Source organism: Aptenodytes patagonicus, chromosome 13 (assembly GCF_965638725.1).
Source record: "Aptenodytes patagonicus chromosome 13, bAptPat1.pri.cur, whole genome shotgun sequence".
In the NCBI taxonomy this organism is placed as follows: Eukaryota; Metazoa; Chordata; class Aves; order Sphenisciformes; family Spheniscidae; genus Aptenodytes; species Aptenodytes patagonicus.
The window spans coordinates 12,634,535-12,650,304 of NC_134961.1; the positions used below are offsets into that span (position 1 = coordinate 12,634,535).

The following is a 15,770-nucleotide window of genomic DNA, read 5'->3' on the forward strand; positions in this document are numbered from 1 at the left end:
CTTCGCGCAGCCCGACCAGAAGGGGGAGAGGTTCGGCAAAGTCCGGAAACGTTCGGCAATGGCCGGAGGCGGCTTTTAAGGAGAGGAGCGGCTGCCGGCTTGCCCTGCTTCGCCGTCACTCGGCGCCAGGGGACTCGTTCGCGTGAACGCTGCCGCCTCGTCCTCCCGCCGCACCGTGAGGGGAAGGGGCGCGATGCTGGCCGACAGCCTAGTGGAGGAGTTCGAGATCCGCGAGGATGAGCCCTGGTACGACCAGCAGGACCTGCAGCAAGGTGAGCCGGGGCGGGGGAGAGGGAGCGGCGGCGGACGGCGGGGAGCTGCCGCCGCGGGGGGCGTGTGAGGGAAGGGGCTGTGGCGAGGAGGGCGTGTGAGGGAAGGGGCTGTGGCGAGGAGGGCGTGTGAGGGAAGGGGCTGTGGCGAGGAGGGCGTGTGAGGGAAGGGGCCGCGGGGAGCCGCCGGGGGGTGTGTGTGTGTGAGGGCAGGGGCTGCGGCGAGGAGGGCGTGTGAGGGAAGGGGCCGCGGGGAGCCGCCGCGGGGCGGCGGCGAGGAGGGCGTGGAGGGAAGGGCGGCGGGCGGGCGCGGGGCAGCGCCACAACGGCGGTGCGGAGCGTGGAGACACGCCGGGCGCTCGGGCGGGGCGGCGGGAAGGGTTGTGAGGGGGCCGAAGCGGCCGGCGAGGGTCGCGGGGCGGTGGTGGCGGGTCTTGTGCCGCCCCGCGACTGTTGCAGCCGGGAGCCCGGGTTCCCCTCACGGCCGTGCTTCCCACCGCCTTGGGCGCGTAGGCAGAGGGATCGCTGTTACCGATAAAGATTGCAGCCGTCTTTGTTTGATGGAAGGGGTTGCTGTAGCCGAGTTGAATTGTGCCTGGGTCCCTCTCCGCCCTGGAGGGAGGGAGGAAGGGAAGCGGCTCTCCGAAAAGTTGCACCTTGACAGGACGTCAAGCAGCTATTCAGGGTAGGCGCCGGAAATAGCGGGCGCTGGAAGCATCGGGGTGGGTGGCTGTATTGCGCCCTGTTGAGCCTTTTTGTAAGGGCTTCCAGTCGATGAAGTTGTAAACGTAACTGTGCTCGATTAGTTGCAGGTCCATTATTAAAAGCGTTGTAAGTTTTCTTCTTAAAATATACGAATAACTCCACTATGCATCAGAATTGTACGTATCTAGCTCCTGTATTTCATTCTGTCAATAGGTCTTAAACACTACATGCAAGAGGTAAATGTTACTCTCATTTCACAGATGAGAAAGGAGTCACAGGAATATACAAAGTATAATTGGACTGAAAATCTTCTACAGACACGATATGGAAAGAATGTGCAATTTCCTTAAGAGCTTAGTGGCATTTATAACTGGTATTTACGTAGTTCTACTTTTTGTTGTTAATCCTGAGTTCATTTTAAAAGGCCAGCTCAAAGCTGTGAAGTGGCTTCTTGCAAACTTGCTCCAGCCTTATGCTTTTGGCTTTTACATTGAAGTACATTCATTCTTGGGATTGGTAGGTGCTACTGTACTATAAACCATAAAGAAAGATACTTTTGAAAGCTATTCCTAGCTAAGCAGTTCTCACTCTGAGATCAGGCATCTGACGGCAGAAACTTTTTTTGAGACAGGAATAGGTCTCTCTAATTGTATGCTTTGACTATAAAATAGCTAACTGCTTGGAAGCTGTATTTAGGTAATCTTTGCTTGAAATAGATGTTTTCATGGCTCTAGGATATAAACCAATCAATTTAAATAAGATCCTGAAACCGTAGTTTGCTGTCAAAGGGAAAAGAGTTGAAAGTTTGAAGACATGATTTAGCAACGTTTTTACTACTGTCAGTGTTTATGGGGCAGAAGACCTACAAAGAGACTTCACAATGTATAGCAACTGACTTCTTGCTTTATTGAGGTTTCTTTAATCTCATTTTTTTAATTAAAATGAGTGAAATAATCACCATTTGGCTCTCTGCTGTAAGCTTTTAAGAAACAGTATTCCATTCTAGAGGTTTGTGCATTTTGAGGGTTGGTTAATGCTCTTCCAACATTTGAACAATCTTTTTCTGGGGATTATCTCTGCAAGCCTAAATGGAATTGACTGATAGCCTTGCCAAAAGGGGAAGGAGGAAAATAAACTGATGGGCAAGTTGAAATGCAAAGAAGAAATGCCTTACAGGAATGTTTTTTAAATGTTCTGTTACACTTTATTCCTGGAGTCTGAAAGATACTCTTCCTTCTTCTAAGACTAAGCAATACCAGTGTATGTAAACAGAGTAGTAAGATTGCTTATCAAGGTCTCTTGAAACTTTTCACAACCCAAACAATCAGTGCACATTTAAAAACTGAGGAGTAGGTTTATGAAAAAACCTAGGTTGCAAAACGTTAGGAAGCACCCTGAAACAAGCTTGTAGTCCTCATCAGCCAGTCTTTGAAACTTAAAATTAGGGTAGGGTTTTGGAAAAACTTTGACAGTCTTTGTATCCACCTAAAGCTTTTGCCTTGACAATGGAGGTGGGCTTTTCTGGCATGCTGGTCATGAAAACAGAATGCTCATGGAATTCTTTTAAGGATGGGAACAGCCATCTTCCTTCTGCAACATCCATGTTGTGCTGCAGTATGCTGACCTTTGAAAAAGAATTCTTTTTGACTGGTCTTTTTACATCTTGCTGTTACTCACTTTAACAGAACAGAGGGTAATCTGAACATGGAGTAGGAAGTATGAAGCTAAGTAAAAAAATTAAGGGTTTAATTTTACAGTTAAGTAAAACTTAACCAGGCTTCCTTATATATCTTGCACTACTAATGCCTTTTGCTGTTGGAAAAAACAGGCTTACTTTTAGATTGAAAATTCTCTGAATCGTTTTGTTAGGTGGGTTATGAAAAAGTAGAAGAGAAGGATTTTGGTACTGTGTTTTTCTCAATTATAGTAACACTGTCAGAAGAGATTGTGGAGAAGTGCTGGTAAGTGAGGGCTGTTTAACATCACAGAAGACCTGTCACTGAAGTCTTGTTTTGGTTTAGAAGTTTCTGATGGAGCTGTTAAACACCAGTACAACTGATCAGATTTACTAAAACGAAGATCTTAAGATCTGCACGTATGCAGTTTGCATTATTAAAAACCTCTCTGCTTACATCTTCATGGTGAAAAGGAAAAATGCGTGTCTGTGGCAGAACTTAGCTGTTACTTTACATAAATTTACAACAGAAAATGCAGTGTGCTTCTAGTATTGTACAGTAACTCTAAGAAAAATTAACTTTTCCTTCTGTGTCTGGACAACACATATATTGCACATCTCACTCTTAAAATTTGCTCTTTATAGGGCTTATAGGTACTTAACAGTGGACAAAAATGGATGCAAAGCAAATTCTTAATTTTAGAAGAGGTGAAATTGTTTCAGTTCTTGCTTTCTAGGGGTAGGAGTTAGGGTTTTATTGCATGTTCCTGAGCTCTTCCACTTGTCTTCTCCCCCTCAGAAACAAATTGCCTTAATTACAAAATAGCATGCTTCTCCCATAGTAACTCATTTGTGCTTCTGCCATTCTAATGAACAGAATGAATGTGTAAGTATGACATGAATTCTATTACTCACATTGTATTCAAAGTACTGTGTGGTATGTGCTACTTGATTTAGTAGATGAGGGGACACTTAAGAATGAAACTATCAATTCCTAAAGGTACTTAAACATCAAAACAAACTTTCACTTTGGGAAGGGAAATGGCAGCAAGTAATTCCATTATGCATTATGTCTTTAACATAATCTTAAATCCTCTCTAAAGCTCTTATTCTACTCTATTAAAATAAAAGAATGGACTATTTCATCTTTACCTTGAATGATGCCAGTATTGTTGACTAGCTTTAAAGATTGTGACTCCTAGTAAAGATTTGTGTAGTATGAGAACTTGTGGATCAGGACTCTGTTTTATATAGGATGATAGATTCACTGGATTTGAAGACTACAGTATTCTGTAATGTGATAGAACAAACAGCTTGGTGTTTGACTGGGAGTTATTCTGTCCATGGGTAAACAATGTACAATCTCTGTTTAAAAATGGGAAAAACTTAAGCAGGACACCTTACAGTTTCCTTATCCAAATACTTTAAACCCCAGCTCTAGAATAGGCTGTGTTTCTTAACAAGTGGTGTTACAATGAAAAGGCTCTGTGAGGATAAACTCCTAAGTATAGATCAGTATGCCATGTGGCTCCTAGTCATACATCTTTTGAAACTGTGAAGAACTCGCATGCAGTGTGATTTGTTTTAAATAATTTTTGTGGCATTTGTTCTAAGAATCTGACCTTAAGATAGGAAACAATGCACTGTAGCTGTAAAGAATGTGTAAAGAACACCACAGGTGGTGTTTTGCCAGAATTGGACATCTACAACTTAATAGACAAATGCTCCTACTCACTTGTCCTTATAAGTCTGAATTTGGTCTTTGGCTTATGTATATAGATGGCGTAATCATTTTGGACAGGCTGCCAAACTGAAGGTTAGCACAAAACCATCTTGGAACAGTGTTCTATCTATTACAGTGACTAGCTGATAAGATAATTGGGAAAGGGCAGGAAAAAGGTAAGATAACATGTTAAAACAAGGGCATCTTAATCAAATGAAAACGGAATGCATTTTCTCATCTAGCTACAACTACCAATGATGCAATACATGTCTCTTATATTAATTTAAGTCTTCTTGAAGTGAATCTAAGTTTTTCCTGACTGTTCTGTCTCTTTCCCATTAGTGATGCTAGTTCTACATGAAAACTAACAAGATTGTATTGCACGCATGCTGGAGACAACCTGGTCATGGTCCAGGTGATGGGAAGGAGGTGGAAAATTAGAGATTTTTAGTAATCTGTTGGATTCTTAACATGTAATACCCTGCACAGAGTAATTACAAGTTTAGTAATAACACCAGTATTTATTTCTTTGTTGCGTTATGTTAGCTTTTAAATTACATGTGTCTTTAAACATAATAATATAGAATACCTAGCACTACTGATGCTGTTGAACAATATCAAGCTTCCCTCTAGAAAGGAACTGAGTGTTCAGATGACTTATTTCTTAATTTGAAACAACTACAGTCACTGCACCCTGGAGGTGACTGAAGATGACTGAAGTGAAATTGAGATTAAGTGCCTGAGAACAAATGACATTTAAAATTATGTTTTGGAGCACATAAAACAATTCTTGTCTCCTAGGTTTATGAGGTTGAAAAGCAGAATAGCTACATTTCTTTATCAGTTTTATGTCTTTTGATATTATTGTTTCACCATAAAAAGCATCTGAAACTTTTATTTAGCACTTTGATCCTGTATGACCTGAGCTCCTTGGTGAAGGGGTAATGGGGAAGAACAGCAAAGTAAGTAAGAGTGCAGTCAGCTTTGGCCTGGGTTTAGCCTGATGAACATTTACAGGGTGTTTTATGCTTGTTCCTCTAAAATATGAGTGCTGTAAACATGGTGAAGTGTAGCTAACAGACACCTTGGGTGGAGATGCTGGTGCGGTACTAGGCAGATGGTGGGAAGTGAAAATGGCTGGATGTGTCTGACCTGTGGCTGAAGGACCAAAGGAGGAACTAAGGAAGCTTCATGAAATAAGAGTATCTTCTAGGTTTCAGGACTGAATTAGACGTGCATTATAGATAGTGTATGAACGTTGTACTTAAGTACAAGCTAACTTTCTTTTTGGGGACTGGAAATAACTTAGAGCAGTTATAACTGCAATAAAACCACCTCAAGTGTTTGATTAAAATGCTTTAAAATTAGATTATATTATTGGCTCTAACTTACGTGCAAACATGATTTCTTTGTTTAGATCTTCACCTTGCTGCTGAGCTTGGGAAGACACTACTGGACCGTAACACTGAACTAGAAGAATCTTTACAGCAAATGTATGCAACAAATCAAGAGCAACTGCAGGAGATAGAGGTAAATATTGAAGGGATCCAAGTGTTAAAGCATCTAGACCTGTGACATAATAGCACATAAGTTGAGATCTGAATTTCTTGACATCTGATGGACACTTTAAAGAAAAATACTGAACAATCTTTAACCGCTTCTGCTGCTTTGAGAATTTGAGAACCTGTATAGGCTTGATCATAGTTAGAACTGTTTGTCTGACTACCGGAAGCTTTGTGCCGTTAAACTTCATGTTGGATTTGGCTTGTTTAATGACAAATGACTGGCGTCTTTCTTTTTGTACATAAAAGTTATTTCAGTTATTTTATTGCTAAACTTTGCAGATCTTGCCAGGTAAAATGACATGAAATTATATGATGAATGAATTTAATAATTTAAATTACTATATGAAAATGTTGTTACTGCACTGAAATTTAAACGCTGATAAGTGCAGGAGAGAGAGATTTAAGTAAAATCTGAGGATATGTCTTTCCACTAAGCTGAGCTGTGGTAAAGGGTGCTAAAGTCTATTTCAGTTTAAAAGAAAAAAAAATAATCCCAGCAAAAACAAACACTTAAATAGTATCTAAATACAGGATGTAGTGGATATATTGTTCTGTATTTTCCGGCAGGGGGGAGATCATAACCACCCTTTCAAAACCACTCATCTTTGTGTTCCTTGGTGGAAAAACCTGGCCGTTTTTGGCAATTTTTTTTTTAAATATTGCTTGTGTTCTTGCAGACCTAGCATTTGTCAGCATAATGATTTTTTTTTTTCAGCTATTAGAGGGCAATGTGTGGTCTCTAATAATTATTAAATATTCAGTACTTTGCTGACTGACAACATGTTGGAAACGTAGTCAGCATTTCAGTTTGGTTTTGGTACAAATCACAGGGAACAGGCTGTGACTGGTACACTAGATTTTTACAAAGTCTGAGTTCCTTTGTGCAAGCAGTACTTACGCAGTTACAGATAGTGTGTGGATTTTGTACAGCTGCAACTTAAGACTTAAAACATTATCATTGCAGTGATAACGGGTAACTTAATCCTAAGCTTAATACTTACAGATATATAGGTATCTTTAAAGTAGTCATGTTAACATAAATGCAGCATTTTTATTAGGTGATGCACAATTTCTGGGTGCAGGTTTTTTTTTAATAAGATACTTCTGTTTTACACATCATACTTTGGCTCTTTCCTCTATCATGTGCTAAACGTCATCTTTGTTATCCTCTTCATTCTGTAATACAATAGTTAGAATGGCTGATATTTACATTAGTGCCACAGCATTACAAAAAATGTATCTGCTTATGCAGAGACTTAAAATAACTCATTGCCATGAACAGTTTTGATAAAAAGATTAATTCTTAAGATCTAGAGATGACAAACACTTCAAGGTGCTATACAAATACTGTTCCACTTAAGGTTCAACACCTGTATGAACAACCATGTTTAAGGAAGTGTTTAACACAGTTACAACGCACCTTTTGAAATAACACAGCGTAACTTTCCAATAGATAACTAACCTGGCTCATTGAGTGTAGCTACTTAATAAGCAGATGTATTTTAATGCTATCTTGAAATATGGAAAATGTATTCTTGCTAAGCTGCATTCATTTATAGAAATAGTCTAGTGCCATTAAGGACGTAATATCCTGTTGGTTTAAGCCAGTTTATTTGCTTAAGCTTTTTGGTGGGTTAGTATTTATTGACGACAGAAGAAAGCTTCAGCACCAGGAAGTGGTCAGAAGTGTCCTTCCAGCAGTGATCTATAGTTGGGGTGTTGCAGGGTCAAGTACTTGTATGTTCAGACAACCTCAGACAATGGCAGACTAATTTATTCTCTCAATATCTTGCTTTGCTTAGCCAATCAAAAAAAACAAACCAAGACTTGTGCAATACTGCTTTTTGAAGGCTTTATCTGACACCTCTTTCTTCTCTTTCCTCCTCTCCCCCAGCATGGGTAGGACTGTATTGGGTTGTCCTGTTGGCTCCCTCCAAGAGGAGGGGGACGGAAGTGGGAGAATAGTATTTGTGATGTTTCTGACATATAAGTAGTGCCTGCACCTTTATTGGCCCAACTTACTGTGTTCAGTCAAAGACCCTGTAGACTGTATTCGTATCTGCTGTAATAACATGCTGTCTTCTCTGTTCCACCACCTGTCTTAATCTTCTGTCTTTTCCCTGTGCAGTTCAAAAGTGTATTAGCAACTCAAAACATTTCTTTCTCCAAAGAAGTCTCTCTTGCATCTGGATTTCTGGTAGAAAAGCGAAAATCAAATGAACCCATTCTTCAAATACCCAGAGGGAACCTCAAGATGGAGGAACTGAATATATTAGCTTACTGGCACAAGGGATTGTTACAGGAATTCACTGAAACAGAGGGGAATAAAGTTAGTACATGCAAGGTGCAATACTTTTTAGCTGGTAAAAGCAGTTCAGTCAGTTATTTTCATACCTGTATTTCTGTCTTTTGTGGGAATGCAGAATACCCCACTGCACAGGATACAGGTGAACGTGGCATATCCAGTCTCTATGCTTGATTTTTCTTTTTTCCTAATTTTCAGGTGCTTGTCTCTGTAATGTAAAGGTGATCTTTCAGCTGTTCCTGTAGCTACTCTGCTGCGTTTTTGACTAGCTTTTTCAGTGCAGTATATCAGTGTAAATCTTTGGGTTTTTTTCCTATTAATTCACATCTTACGGGTAGCAAAGTCTAGAACTGGCTAAGAAATCATTCTGAAATATGGTACTACCTTGTCTGCACTGATAAGGAAGGGTCAAAGGCTTTGGGATGCTTAAGATTACATCTAATATATTAAATGCTAATATACTAAGCATTTTACAGCCTTGGATCATTATATCTGACCTCTGTGCTGACACGTGTGCCACTAACTAATCATTGTAGATGTAATAGACGCTGGATTGAAAGGGCAACTTTATTCCTGTCTGAATCTGTTCTCAGCACTCAGACTTCAGAAATACTGACACTCCCCTTTTATCATGTGGTAGAACGCAAGAAGTCTCAACTGCTGCTTCATGTTAGGTGCTCAGTTGCAGGGGAGGTGGAATAAATGTGAACTTCTGAAGTATTTATTACCAGATCTATACTTTGTTTTGGTGGCCCAGTTATACTAGGCCGGGTTGACCCCAGCACTGAAGATATTGGAGGTGCAAGGTGGGGAAAATGGTGCTTCACCTCTCCCATTCATCTGAAACGTCTGCAAAAGCCCATTGTAATAAGTGGTAACATCTAATTCTGGCACCAAAGCCTTGGTTTCTGTGCTTAGCCATGCTTGTATTGCTGAAGAAAATCTGAAGATCTCCAGCTCCTTGGAGAATAACCAATAGGGAAAGTTAATCTGAAATGGGTCACATCAAGATTCTGTTGCTAATCCATGTACTATTTTTGTGTAAATCCTCTGTCATGTGCGCACAGGCTACAAAAGGATCTAGCCAGCTGCTATCACATTGATCTTCTAGAAGTCTGTATGTAGCAGTTACTAGTCCTAGATTAACTTATTATCTGTTCTTAAATTGCCTAAAATGTAAACCCATCAATCTTTTAATGAGGTAAAAGGTTAAGTAGAATGTTAGAAGTTTTGAGTATGTAACAGGCCTATGTAAAGAGAAGTAATTCTGCCTAGAAGTCTGCTGGATGTTCCTACTTGAAGTTTACTTTTCAGTAAGTATCATGTAGTAATACAGAATATATTGCAAGAAATAAATTCTATGTAAGAACAAAGTATTTCCAATTTAAAGGGTTAGGATTTTTTGTTCAAGTCTGTTTGATGCAAACTCTCGTGTGGATTTTTAGAATTGGATCAGTCCTATCCTGGGTGGGACAATATAAGACACTTGTATTAAGAGCCTTAGGTGATTGTTAACTGCTCTTAGACTGAGAATTCCAACCTTTATGACATTATTCAAGAAACTTAACAGTTTATGTTGTTAATTGTAAAACTAAAGAGGATTAAAATGAGAATACTTCCATGTGGAGTTTTATTTTATACAAAAGGCAGGAGACCTTTACTTGGTATTACAGTAACTGGAGTAGCTCCCTGTGGGTAATTAAAGATTGAATTCAGTAATTTGATTGATTATACTTCCTGACACGTAGTAGCCCACATACCGTCTTAAGTGTGACCACAACCTAAATTCTGTTCTGCTAAACCTAATGCTGCTTCAGACTGGAAAAACTTAGGTCAGCTGAAAAGAAATTTAATTATGGATGGTGCCACCCAATATTTCAGTTTTAATGCTAAGAAAATTGTTGGGTCAACACTGTTAGAAAACTTCTGTTGGAGCCCACTGCAACTTTTAGAAGGACTCAATAGATAGTTAAGGGCTATGTTGAAGTCTGGATTCATGGCTGTATTAGGGACAACCGCAGTACAGACAAACCCAATCCAGAAGACTTGTGTGCTGGCAAAAGCCTGGCTGCAGCAAGGATAGATGAACATAGCTTGCACAAGCAAACCCAATGCCTCTGGACAAAAGACTGGTTGATCAGCCTGGGTTGACCTCCATGACAAAGACAAGCTGCCTAGCTGAGTTACTGATAGCGCCTTTTCAACTGAATGCTTACCAAAGCAACCACCGGAATCCACATTTCTGGAACTTAGTAGTTTCTCTATGAATGTGAATAAAAATGCAGAATAGTAGTCCTGTCTTTGTGTTTCAAGTATAAATTAGTTAGAGCAATACTGTCTTGCAGTACCTCACAAAGCAAGTGGAGCTCTTGCGTCAGATGAATGATCAGCATGCAAAAGTTTATGAACAGCTGGATGTGACAGCAAGAGAACTCGAAGACACTAATCAAAAACTAGTTGCGGAGAGTAGAGCTTCACAACAAAAGATATTAAGGTAACAAACTTATACTAGATCCCCTTCCCCCCTACCCCAGTTGATAATATGAAAAAGAGCAGTCCAGGTGTATTTATGTAGTTCTTGGGTGGCTGTCTCTGTCTAGTGTTGTTCTACAATATTGTTAAATTGAAAGGATGGTTTTATTTAAAGGTCTTCTGGGGCCAAAGAGCAGCCTTTGGAGAAGAAATTACAATATGAGGGGATGGGAAATTCCCATGTCCTTGACTAAACGCTCAAATGTTTTAACACCAGTCCTTCACCTTTTAGCTTGACAGAGACTATTGAAAATCTGCAAACACACATAGATGACCTGCAACGACAAGTAGAAGAATTGAAAAAGTCTGGACGAGGCCGGATGAGCCACGAGAGATCTGACCAGCCAAGATCAATGCATAGTTTCTCATGTTTGAAGGAGCTGTATGACCTTCGCCAGTAAGACTTTTTACCTTGCACAGCAAAGAGAATACTGAAAGTATTTTAAGCAAAGCTTTAAAAACTAAGACACAAGCACAGATGTCAAACAAGGTAGCAGAAAAACATCTAATGTTCGCAACTAATAAAATGTCTGCACAGTCCTGCACTGTGTGGTGTTGCCACTGCTTCTGGCATGCTTCTAGACTGCACTAGTCCTTGTGCGAGAGGAACTGCAGGTTCCACTTTCTGTCTTGAAAGGTTCTCTGCCAAAGTCTCCAACCATATCAACTTGTAACCTCAAAAGCTTACGGCGACTTGCACCCCACTTTTTTCAGCCAGATAAAAGCACACACACAGATAATCTGAAAAGCAAGCATCCTAAATGCAAAATATTTTCTGTAACTTACCCTTTCCTTGGATGTCTGTGGATATCTTCTTTTCAAGGAAGGCAGGATTCCTGCAATAGCTTTCCTAAACTTAAGCTGGTAAAATGGTGCCTGGAGCTCTGGGCTGCTTTTTAAATTTAGAGCAGTTTTACCCAGCTGAACTGCATTAGTATGCCCATCAGGACAATCGCCTGGGGTAAAAGCTGAGACTAGCTTCAGTCTCATAAGTGAATCTCATAAGTGAAGCACCTCCACAGACAGGCAGAACAGGCTTTTGAGTCTGGGCTGCAGCACTACATGGAGGTAGGACTGTAGAATAAATCTGTACATCCAAAAAGAAGTTATTTCTTGACAATTCAAAAGATAAGTGGATTCCTTCAAACTGCCAAAGGCTTGTGGAAATACCAGCCTACAGAATTGCCTTGTCAATTCTGAAGCTTGTTTCCACAACCAATAGTGACAAAAGTTACAGGAGTGGAGTGCTGCGGAAAAAAATCTGAGCGTTGGAAAGTCTTGCATGATATGTGGAGGCAATGTTTATTTAAACTTAAATTGTAGGTCTGGTTGTTCAATAAGCTTGTCTGTAACTTGAAACTGTTAATGAGCTGCCATTCTGCTTAAGCTAGGAGGCTTGATTTGATGGCATCTAAGAATTTACAAATTCCGTTCTGATTATTAAATGGACTGATAGGCTAGTAAAATGACCGCTATGTATACTTTGAGGTGTGTTAGCACACAGTTTAAATCTGTCTTTAGTTACCCAGGACAGGAAAGCTTTAGGAGGTGTGGTCAGCTGTACTTCCTACATTTGATAATACTTACTTCTGTTTCTGCAGGTATTTTGTTTATGATCACGTGTTTGCAGAAAAGATTACTTCGATGGATAGTCAGCTAAGTCCCCTAGAAGAAGAAAATGAGAACTTAAAAAAGGCAGTTACAGTTCTGCAAGCCCAACTTAACCTAGAAAAAGAGAAGAGGGTAACAATGGAAGAGGAATATAGTCTTATGGTAAAAGAAAACTGTGACCTTGAACAGAGGCTTGTTGATACAGATTTATATCGGGCTCGTGCAGAGGAGTTGGAAGTGGAAGTAGCTGAAATGCGACAAATACTTCAGTCTGAAAACACATTCCATAATGCAGAGAAATTGGTGCCAGAATCCTTTTTCATTTCATTCAAGGAATCTTTGGAAAGGGAGCTTGGTCAGAGCCCGGCAGATGATGGACTTCTGACTGTATCAGAGCTTGAGAAGAAGGCACTGAAACGGAGCAGCAGTGAAACTTTCCTAAGCAGTGCTGCAGGGGGAGACATTCTAAGGGGCCATGAAGAAACATGTATTAGGAGAGCTGAAGCTGTGAAGCAGCGAGGAATCTCTGTACTTAATGAAGTTGATGCTCAGTATAATGCTCTGAAAGTGAAGTATGAGGAACTTTTGAAGAAGTGTCAAATGGATGAAGATTCTTTGAAACACAAGGCTGTACAAACGCTGAAGCAGTATTCCAAAGACCTACATGTGGGGAATACCCAGTATGATCTTTCAGCTAGCAATCAAGAATGCACAAATGTGGAGCTAAGTGACTCTCCCACAAATGCTCTTCCTGAATATAAAGCACTCTTCAAGGAAATTTTTAGCTGTATCAGAAAAACAAAGGAAGAAATAGATGAACACAGAGCTAAGTACAAGTCCCTCTCCTCTCAGCCATAACATTGGACATGCTGATGATCCATCTTCTATTGGTGACTAATCTGTTAGTCAAGAAGGGGAAAAGCTTTATACGAGTGTCAGAAGACCCCTTGTACTGATGTATTTCTTGAGCACTCAAAATGAATGTTTTGAATTGGCTTGTAGACCTGTAGTTAACAAGCTAGTTAGTTAACAGCTAGTCTCCCTGTACCTATGTAGCAATAGATTTAATGTTGTTTAACACTGTCACACAAACCAGTTGTTGTAAAGCAAGCAGATGTCATAGCTTAATACTGCACTACTACTTCATACTACACTTAATCTCTGGCCAGAGCAGTAACTGACACTAGTTTCCTTAGTCCACTTCAAAAATAAGAGCTGAGAAATCTGTACTGTATTTCTCACAAGGAATCAGACTCAAGCTTTCCTTTGGTTCGCAGGTGATGATCTAGCCCTGTAACTACATCTGTGTAGAAAATTAATGAAAACAAAGCCCCTGACCAGTATCATGGGCAGCCTCTCCTTGATTCTTGAGAATGAAGTTAGCAGTCTAGCTGAACTTGCTTTGGCAGGGAAGTGGAGAGCTGGCATGGCAGCCTGCACTGTGCTTGGTTTAAGCTAATAAATACCATGTTTTCACATGCACTGAGCTCTCCCATAGATCAGTATAAATGTCTTCATACTAAGAAAGGATTTGATGTAAAGTTTGCGTGGCTTTTTAGGTATGGTTTCTTATGTAGGGCACTTTGTCTTAAGGCAAGATACTGTGAATTGATTATATATGTTATTTGGGACCTGCTGTTCTTTGGAATGTCTGCAAAGTACATTTTTATGTGTATTTGGGAAGATGATAGAAAGTTGCAATTTAGCTAGTTAACTTTAGCAGTAGCATTGACATAGTGGAATAGCTTTTAATCTTGCATACCACAAACTCCAAGTGCTTGAAGGAGACAGGCCAGGTAAAAAACCTTATCCCATTGTTTTGTCTATTGCTTCCAGTGTCAGCTTCTGTGGATCTATTCCATGCTGCCTGGGGGGTGGGAGGATGGACACAGCATTGCCAGAACATATCCTACTGAAAACAGGGGACCATGTTCTTGTTCTTCCTCTCCTCCATTCCCTAATAATAATTCATATGTATTCAAATTCTGAAAAACAAGGGACATGGAGAAGTACATTCCTTAAAACTGCTTCAATGTGTGAAGAAAACAAAGGCTTAGAGATTAAGCGGGGGGAAAGGCACAATGAAGGGTGACATCCTTCTCCTTATAAAGGGTCTCATAGCTTAATTTGGTCAGCCGTTCTTGGGAATCAACTTACTGCCTGTCTGAGTTGCTGCGATACACCAAACAGTTGACACAGAATGTTGACAATTTCTCAGCTTTAGTTCAACTGCTGCTGTTGCAGTTCTGTCTGCCTCATGTTGTACCCTGTTAAGCTTGTGTATAGCTGTCCTTCAGTTGCAGTATTAAGACTTCATATTGTGGGAGTTTCTCTAAAATATGTATTGCATTCTGAAAATTATTTAAAAATGGGAATCTGAATCTTGTGAATATTTTTCTAAGCAAATAAATAATCCAGTCAAGCTGCATGTGTAACTAGTAATTATGCCCATCTGTGCCAATCAGGAAACAGTAAACTTGGTGCAGATGGCACCTGCATTATCTAGTCTTGCCATCTTTTCCTATGTAGCTCAGATGGAGTTCCCATTAAATTTGTATTTTAAAAAGGTTACACTAAGTGGAGAAGAATAGGCCTGTCTGGGAAAGAAATCCAGAGGGAACTAAGTACTTTCTCCTCCTTGTTGTGGTGTTTGTCAGTGCTGTTCAAAAAGGGGGGGGGGGGAAGGCAGAAAAGCCACTGTTCTGCCATCAGGTTAACTGTACTGTCACTGTTTCACTAACACTTGGATCCTCATCACATGGAGGTCTGCCCCATTCAGATACTGGAAAGCAGTAACCTGAAATGAGAAAGGCACGACTGTTAGTCACAAATGATTTACTACTAATATTCCTCACCACTTTAGGGGAAGGGGGATCCACACCTGCTGGACCAGAAGACATGTAAAAAGCAATTCAGACTTTTTGGTTAAATAGGTGATCTTCAGTGGTTTATTACTGTTGGCTAATTTAGAGCACTTTTTCATATATACAATTCTTATGCTTTAAAAGGATCATAAATGTTCTCAGATTTCCACAGAGCTACTTGATTCTTCTGTAATGTAACTTCCCCTTGGCTACCTGTGCCATTGCTAAGCTCTGGCCATACTGTACTTTAACATGTGACTGTACATATTGTGCAATAAAAACCTCGAAGGCTGGGTTCTTCTTTCCTAACTCCTCTCAGACTGTGGCCTTCCCAGAGAGCAGCTTTAGAGAAGCAGCCATAGGTAATGCTGTGGCAACAGGGCCGTACTAGGGCCGCGTCAGCCGTGGGTGCATGCAACAGACCAAGACAAAGGCTGCAAAAGCTGCCTGAACTTAAAACACCTCCCTGTTATGTTGATGTAGTTAATAAACTACACTGGAGTATTAATTAAGATAGAGTT

At 40.4% G+C, this 15,770-nt stretch overlaps 1 protein-coding gene across 2 annotated transcripts; it reads left to right on the forward strand.

Moving 5' to 3' along the window:
* The first annotated feature begins 72 nt into the window (after positions 1-72).
* On the forward strand, positions 73-13,820 carry CDR2 (cerebellar degeneration related protein 2). 2 transcript variants are annotated; one of them, XM_076350775.1, is made up of 5 exons: positions 73-272; positions 5,790-5,902; positions 10,588-10,736; positions 11,007-11,171; positions 12,376-13,820. In XM_076350775.1, exons 1-5 carry the CDS (start codon positions 194-196, stop codon positions 13,241-13,243), a joined length of 1,374 nt encoding a protein of 457 aa, XP_076206890.1. In that variant the 5' UTR covers positions 73-193; the 3' UTR covers positions 13,244-13,820. The 2 variants fall into 2 exon arrangements, with proteins under 2 accessions (XP_076206890.1, XP_076206891.1); XM_076350776.1 differs by lacking the exons at positions 73-272; positions 5,790-5,902 and adding an exon at positions 9,472-9,555.
* The last annotated feature ends 1,950 nt before the right edge of the window (positions 13,821-15,770 follow it).